Genomic DNA, 7,986 nt, shown 5'->3' on the forward strand with positions numbered 1-7,986 from the left:
GACCAAGGTCAAGCAAGTGCATATGCAAAGCTCCAAATCTAGGGGTTTGTTTTGGGTGCTCAAACTTTTCAAGCAACCAGAAAGCAAGCTTTATTCCTCCCAAATCTGCTCAGGAAAGAGTAGTGGCCGCCGGCCGGCCTGATGCCATTACTGATGCGTGATCAAGTCCAGAAGCAATTCTATCAGCTCTTGTGTTGCAGCTAGCTAGCACACGTACATGTGCTGAATGCCCTCCACAAACCGAAAAAGCTTTAGAGACCATGCAGAGCTACGGCTGTGGATTCTCACACGTGGGACGAAGCTAAGAGGGAGGTTTTCAGTGGAGGTTGAACAAATAATTGTTCTGCATTGGAGAGAGAGAGAGAGAATCTATGTACTAGATATTGGAGCTAGCTAGGTACAGTGCAAGTCATGCATGCATAGATAGATATGCAGTGTTTGTGACTTGTGATAGACACTACTTGGTTAGTTGATGCATGCAAAGACGTACGAAAGTGATCGAGTCTTGTGTGTGCCTTATCTTTGTATTCCTAGCGAGCTTCTATTGCTTTCGTCTTGCACATTGCGAGCAAGGCAGATATGAGTGGAGTTAGTTATCCTATCTAGTCATATATATATGACATATATGAGTTTTTTCTTTGTTTGCTTTTTGTTGTTGTTGAGGATATTATATTGAGCTAGCTAGCAGTAGTCTATATCTCCACTGCAATAATGGTGCACATATCTCTTATTATCTCCTGTGATTTGTAGACACATAATATTGAGTTTTAAGAAAACAAGGTATATATATTGATGGGATTAGTTTTACATATAGGCCTCTCCATATAGAATAGTGTATACTAGTACTTCAGTATAGATTTTGCTATCTTTTGTTAATCAAAAAAAGTTTACTTCTCTTCTAAGTAAATGGACTTATACATACATCATCACTGGAGAGAGAGAGGAAGAATAGTTGAAACTTACAAGAACAGAAAGAGGAGACATTTCAATTTGTACGCACAAATAATTGACCAAAAGTCTGAATACCAATAATAATGATCTATGTATATACTTGCCCATTTTGTCACTAGAGGAGGCTAACAAATGGGCTTCCCCGGTTCAACCACCGCTACATACTAACATTGCACACACAATATTGGTTCAACTTGCATAAACAATACCCTCCTTTTCCAACCTCTATAAGAATGAACCTTAAGAGCCCCCCAAAAAAAAAACGAACAAAAAATATAAAAGGGGTATACAACTTTCGTATATCGTATATCTTTGGAGTTAGAATATACTAACTATATATAGAGAGTATTATATATAACTTGTCTTTCATAAGTCATATCTAATGTCAAGATCACTACATACTCGTATGTATATTTCAGTCTTTGGATGTGTAAAACGTAAAATTGCTCATTGCATCTTCCAAATTTCCTCCAAGGCCCGGCCAAAAGTTGTCGGTAATGCTCTCGGAGAAGCCTTGCACCCATCCACTGAGCTCCGGGTCTTGAAACTGCCCACCGGTAGTAGCCTGCACCTGCACGGCCGACTGATCATGATCAGACGACGGCCATAGCCCCTGGTGGTTGGCCTCCTGCGCCGCCCAATCTCCGCCGTTCATCAACATCTCGCCGGCGCGCACGTTCGCGAAGAGGCCGCTGCCGTCCTCGTACGACTCCGACGCGAGCGAGTCGGACGACGACGTAGTCGTCGTCATCGCCGCCATGCCCGACGACAGCGCATGCAGCTGGACGTCAGCGTCAGCGTAGCCACCAGCGAGGTCGTTGCCAGCGCCGGCGGGCGCAGAATACTGCTGGTGGTGGAGGAGGCGCAGGTGGTGGTCGTCGGCCGCAGCAGCGGCGATGTCGATGTCGACGAGGTGTGGCATCCAGAGGTAGCGCATGGCGTCCTTGAAGCGCTTGCTGTTGGCGTCGCAGTTGAGCTGCTTGGCGTGCTTCTGCACCCGGGTCCTCCAGTAGTTCTTGATCTCGTTGTCCGTCCTCCCCGGCAGGTGCTGCGCGATCTTTGACCACCTGAAATCAAAATGACAGGAGGATGGAAATGCAAATGCAATTAGAGGGAATGCGAGGGATGGAAATGAAAGAACGAACTTTTCTGGGAGAGAACAGAGAAGCAAAGTCTAGACTAGTAGAGAGAAAGAGAAAGTAGAAAAGTCTCAGAAAAAAAACAAAGAGAAAGAGAAAGTAGAGGCGTGCAGCTTTCGTGAAGAGTGCTAGCTGGCCGGAGTGAAAGTGAAATGTGTGCTGTACTGATCGATCGATTCTGGTCGATAACAACATGTATACCACTTTTGGTCGGCGACAGTACGTGGACACGTCGTCGGCCGCGCCGCCGTCACTAGCTAGTACTGCTGGCGATCGAGCAAGCTGGCGTTCAACAACAGGCTACTAGCAGCTACCGTGCGTCCACACGATTTCCAGTCTAAAAACTCCGGCGCCTAGGCCTAGCAGCTAGCTCTCTATGACTGGCACGTATACGGTGTAGGCACGTGCAAGCTGGCGGCGTGGCCATGGCCATGGCTGGCCGTACGTCGCCGGCGTTGTCGTCGTCGCGGGCCGGAACAGAGTATACTGACGTACGTGATGCTAGCTAGTATAGCTAATGATGACAAGGATCGATCGGAGGAAGTTGACTAATATAGTAATTAATTACCGGTTGCCCCAGCGTGTGTGGAGGTCGAGGATGAGCAGCTGCTCGTCGGCGCTGAAGTTGCCGCGCTTCACGTCGGGCCGGAGGTAGTTGAGCCACCGCAGCCGGCAGCTCTTGCCCGTCCGCTTCAGACCTGCATGATCGATGCATGGATACGTACATATGTAGTACGTGTAGGATGATATAGATCAGTCATCGAGAGACAGAAAGGTGGTGATATATATTTATATGATGGCTGGCCGGCGTGCTCGATAGTTACCGGCGGCGCGGGCGAGGTTGTTCCAGCGGCCCTCGCCGTTGTCGGCGATGTAGTTGACGAGGGTGAGGTCCTCGTCTACGGTCCACGGGCCACGCCGGAGCTCCGGCTTCTTCTCGGCCTCCTCCTGCGCTCCACCTCCCTGCTGGCGGCGGTGGCCGCCGTGCTCCTCGTCGACGACCTCATCAACGGGAGCAACGGCCGGCCGGGAGAAAGCAGCAGCCTTGGCGGCGGCGGCGGCGGCGCTGCTCCTGCTCCTGCTCTGCTGTGTTGCGGCCATGCTAGCTAATTGTTTGCTGTACGTTGTCGATCGACTAAAATAGGAATTGGTTGTGAGGCCGGGCTGAGCTGCGAGAGGGGAGTTGAGGCCGGTATCGGTATGATGATGACTTTAGCTAGCTTAATCGACCAAGTGTTGGCTGGGGAGAGAGAAAGAGGAGGAGGAGAAGATCTAGTGAAGATGATCAATTAGTGGGAGAGGGATGGCAATTGGCAAGTCCTTTTGTAGCCTAGGATGGGGAGAGAGAGAGACTGAGAAAGCATGTGAGGGAATTTAGTCTGTGTTCAAAAGGTGAGAGAGAGGGGAAGGTTGCCTTTACTCAACTCTAGTTCAACTCAAACAACTCATATATTATTGGTCTTAATTAGTCCCTCTATAAAAGTAATTCTCTCATCAATTTATTAATTTTTATTTCCAACCAATGAATTAGGCAAGAAGCCAACTTGAACTCTATATTTCGTCAACAAATGACTCCAAGGTCACAATGACCGTTTTTTTTCCTTTTTTATGAGATACATGCTAGGGGGCATCCCCACAGTGGACGTTTTTTTTTCCCCGATCTTGCCATCAGTGGGAATTTGGGAGTTAAGCATTTCCAATTTACTTTAGATCGAGAGCTAACTAAGCCAGCTGGACAAAAAAAAAAAGTCAACATGAAGGCGGCGAAGTGTGATGGAACTAGAGGAAGAGTGGCGGAAGCATGGTGTTGATTAACAATGCAGGTTTTAACGGGTTGACCCATTGACCCATAACACAAAAGTTAACAATCTAGTATTATTACCCGTTGGGTTGACCCACTATTTTTTTTTTTTTGGTGTCGGAGCAAGTATAATAAGGGGCTGTAAATAGGCTGAATGCTGAGGTAGAGGAGAGATGAAAGGAGAGAGATGAGAAACGGGTTGTAAGCTTACAGCTGGCTTGACAAAAGAACAAAAAACTCTATGAGAGAGACAAGTGGACCATGTATTAATAATAAAGATGTAACTATTATATGAGTGGACTGAGAAGTAGGCTGTAAGAATTCATACAACCAACAGTTAGCTGTATTATTTACCTTGCTCTTAAACGTGTTGTGCTCCGTGGGTGACCCAACGCAAAGTCACCAGCCGTCGGCGGTGCGGCCATGCCCGAGTCACCCGTGCTAGTCCTCAGTTCCTCCATCGACAACCCTTCTCCTCATCGATCTCCTGACCATGTCTCTACCTCACGCGTCTGCGATGCCGTCTTGCAACAGCCACATCTCTCTAGTGTGCCGCTGCAACCAGTGCTCAACGTGGAGGTGAGTCTAGGTTCCTCTCCCTCAGATAGATGTCTGTATGTGCAAGGAAAATTATGTTTGAATTTCTCATATTTGAAATTTAAAATTTTCAAACGATCTCGGATGGAGAAATACGACCAAAGTCGTAAGTCTCGGTGATACCTACAACTTTGTAGTTGAATTTTCTTTACTAATTTCAAAATTATGAAAAAAGAATACGAGGGGAATGAATATGTCTTATAGACACAACAAGGATTGTGTTTTTCGAGTGGAAAAGTGTGTGTGGCTCCATGGTGGGGTCTCCTCGGATTAATTTCTTTTTTGCTATTTTTGGCCAAATTTATAATTTTTGGACAATAATTTGTAGAAGCAGCTGTGTTTTGAGATGCCTCTACATGATTGATTTCTAGAGGCGGCTCCTGTTCGCAGTCGTTTCTAGAAATCCGATTTGTAGAGACGGATGGATTTCTGCTTCTACAAATCGAGACGGAAAAGTAGAGGTAGATGGACTAGCCGTCTCTATAAATACTTTGGTGCTTTGGATTTGTTCCAAGATTTATGTTTATGGAATTATGGGTACATATATAATCTGCCCATTCGTTCCTAATTCTGGTAACTATCAAGATACATACATTTCATAGAGAATTTAATTAAACAAATTGCATATCTTATATGTTGACTATTTTTCTACAAATTTGATCAAAATCAGACTAGTTTAACTTAGAAAGCAAAAGTGAGTTGTAACTTGGAACAGACTGAGTAAAAAACTAAAATCCATGTGTTTTTTTGTCTCCTAACACCTGCAAGTTTTTGCTTCATCTTAGGATTACTTTTACGCTCCATACGTGTCAGGGCCTCCAAAACATTTGGTGGTGGAGACAATTTTTTTTACTAGAGCAATAACTAAAAGAAAATAAAGCTGATAACCTAAATGGGGACAGGAGGCATTGTACTGATGGGCCCGGCCCAACCACCCAAACATGCATGTGATCGATGAGCTCTCGCTCGAGCTAGGCTTTCTATCAGGATGCATGTGGTTCGTCTTCAAGACGCGCAGCGCAGATTTGATAGTGATAAATATCTACGGTCCTTGCTTAGTAAAAAATTTGCCATTCTCTTGTTAATTTATACATTGATCTGACCCCATATGACTAGCTGACTGCTTGTCACCTTGACTCAATTCTCAGCAGCAATCTTGGAGTCGAAGTGCGTGCAGATCGGTGAAATGTGGAGACTTTTTTCAGTTCATTTCTTCCGTTCCAATTCGATGCCCGATTCTTCTTCTTTTTTTCCTAACGAAATTTCCACATGGATGTGTGTCCAACTTGAGAAAGTTGCTGAAACAGAACAGACAATGACTGACGCCGTGTTGCCTTGTGGCCGACTGCGGCTAATGACAGCTTTAGCACAGTTAAGATTAGCTGTGATGTGATGATTTGCCCGGCCGGGTCATACAACAAGGTAGTCAAAACTGGTTAACTGGAGATATTTACAGTAGGTTGATACTGTGCCAGCTCAGGTAACATCATCACATTGCTGTGTTTGTCAACGAAGGAGCCTACAAGTTTGAAGTACACTGCACGAGAGCTAGGCTCCAAGAGCCCGAGAGTAACCAGCTGTGCTGTCACAATTTTCTGTTCTTTGACCTGTTGCTCCTAGTGTTATATAATCCGGTTCAAATGTTCAAACAGTTGAATTTAATTAGTTAGCCAACGGTTTTGGTTTGGTTAGATCTATTTGGAACTTGTTTTGACTTGTTGCACACTACCTCTGTATCAAAAAGGATGTAATTCTAGATTTGGATTGAGTCGAACCTCTTTAATCTTGATTAATTTATAGGAAAAATTATTAATATTTATGAGTCCAAATAGATATACTAAAAATATATTTACAGTTAATCTAATAATACTTATTCGGTATCATAAATGTTAGTATTTTTTATATATATTTGGTCAAGCTTAAAAATATTTGTTCTCAGAATTACATCGGTTTTGGAATGTTGGTAGTAAGATTCATTCTACACTCGGAAGACACAGCTCATTTATTTTTGGGGTATAGGAACGAGGGAATGGGAGTTTAGAGGTATATATGAATAGTCTAGAAATCTTTTGTTTGTTTCGTAGGAGTGGAAGTTAAGATGGGATGGGAAATGGGAGTTTAGAGAGCCAACTCACACCAATCGTCAGTTCCCAGGGAAAGCTATAGAAGTTGAGTAGAAATTGTGCTTAAGGTAGAACATAAATGCATCCTTAGATAATTTCTCACTCAAATATCCACAAACCAAATAGTGGATATGAATTTCCTTTTAAACCCCTCTTACTTCCCTCAATGAACCATGCAAGGGATTATAACTAATATCAAATTCCATATTAATTCCGTTAGTCAACTCCCACCACCAGTTCCTATGACCCTCCCCACCTAGTTTTAAACCCACTTCTATGGTCCGGGCAAGATAACTGACAGGATTGATGGGAACAGTTTTAATATCAGTAACTTATAAATTTTGGCCCCGTTCGCTGGTCTGAAACTTGGCTAAAACTGGCTGGTTTTGTGAGAGAGGAACACTATAGCGGCTGGTTGATGAACATTGTTTTATGAGGAGGAGCAGCCGGCTGGTCTGGAAAAACCAGACCAGCGAACATAGCCTTTATCGCTACTCCACCTCATCTTTTTTACTAGATGCGCTTTGCATAACCGACTCTAAAATGGTTCCAACAAGAGATAGTCCTTAGAAATTGATTTTTAGAGATGACTGACATTACCCATCGCCCTTAGAGATGCCCTCCATTTTCATGGGTGGTTAGTGTTACCAACCGCTTCCGAAAGTATATCCATTTCTAGACTAGACGGTCAGAAACACCGACCATGGCTAGAAATCATTTTTCAGCCGTTGTTGGTAATGCTGTGACACATGGTTAAAAATAGGTGTTGCAAAAAAATCATAACTTCCAAATGAAGTAAGATGAAGATGAGCATTTTATCAATTTCGTACAGCCTGACAAGATCTAAAACGTAGTAGTTGACTACTTTTTATTTAAAATTGTTTAGTGGCCCAAATACATGTTTGTAGTTGTTAGATTTTGTTTTTTTAAAAGAAAATCAAAATACTTCAAATCTGGGTGCCGCATCAATAAAATACTTAGGATCATAGTACTTATCAAACTCGACAAATTCGTACCCCTCCTAAGTCGGGGCACAAAAGTAACTAGGTTTCACGATACTGGATTTTGAGAATACATATAAAACTAGGGTTTGTTGTGTGGGCAGTGGCACAACTACTACCAATAAGGATGAGGTAGTATTTCTTTATCGGAGGCACTAGTGCCTGGACATCCGGCGCCAGCAACTCATCCAGACACAGCTCCCAGTCCTAGCCGACCGAACTGTGGTTCAATTCCCAGTCATAGGCCCACCAATGGGAGCATCCCATCTCAGCATCTCCGCGTATAACAGAAAAAGTGAACCGAGGCGCTACTTGTCCGCGTAACGAAAGGGGAGAGCGTGCGCTCGCTACACCCCCTTCGTGGTCTGAGAAGG

The 7,986-nt window shown here is 44.1% G+C and overlaps 1 protein-coding gene across 1 annotated transcript; it reads right to left on the reverse strand.

The window, feature by feature from the left end:
• Positions 1-1,007: 1,007 nt before the first annotated feature.
• Positions 1,008-3,384, reverse strand: LOC136505306 (transcription factor JAMYB-like). Its single transcript, XM_066500461.1, has 3 exons — positions 2,915-3,384; positions 2,659-2,788; positions 1,008-2,018 (listed from the first exon to the last, which is right to left on the reverse strand). The coding sequence occupies exons 1-3, from the start codon at positions 3,189-3,191 to the stop codon at positions 1,367-1,369; spliced, it is 1,059 nt and encodes a 352-aa protein (XP_066356558.1). The 5' UTR covers positions 3,192-3,384; the 3' UTR covers positions 1,008-1,366.
• Positions 3,385-7,986: the final 4,602 nt, after the last annotated feature.

This window comes from Miscanthus floridulus, chromosome 14, assembly GCF_019320115.1.
Source record: "Miscanthus floridulus cultivar M001 chromosome 14, ASM1932011v1, whole genome shotgun sequence".
Classification (NCBI taxonomy): domain Eukaryota; kingdom Viridiplantae; phylum Streptophyta; class Magnoliopsida; order Poales; family Poaceae; genus Miscanthus; species Miscanthus floridulus.

Excerpts from the sequence above, each read along its gene's own strand:
- LOC136505306 (XM_066500461.1), bottom strand. The coding sequence starts at position 3,191 with ATGGCCGCAACACAGCAGAGCAGGAGCAGGAGCAGCGCCGCCGCCGCC. Across the intron at positions 2,789-2,914 it reads CAACCTCGCCCGCGCCGCCG|GTCTGAAGCGGACGGGCAAG; the intron begins GTAACTATCGAG and ends TCGATCATGCAG. Across the intron at positions 2,019-2,658 it reads CACACACGCTGGGGCAACCG|GTGGTCAAAGATCGCGCAGC; the intron begins GTAATTAATTAC and ends TTTTGATTTCAG.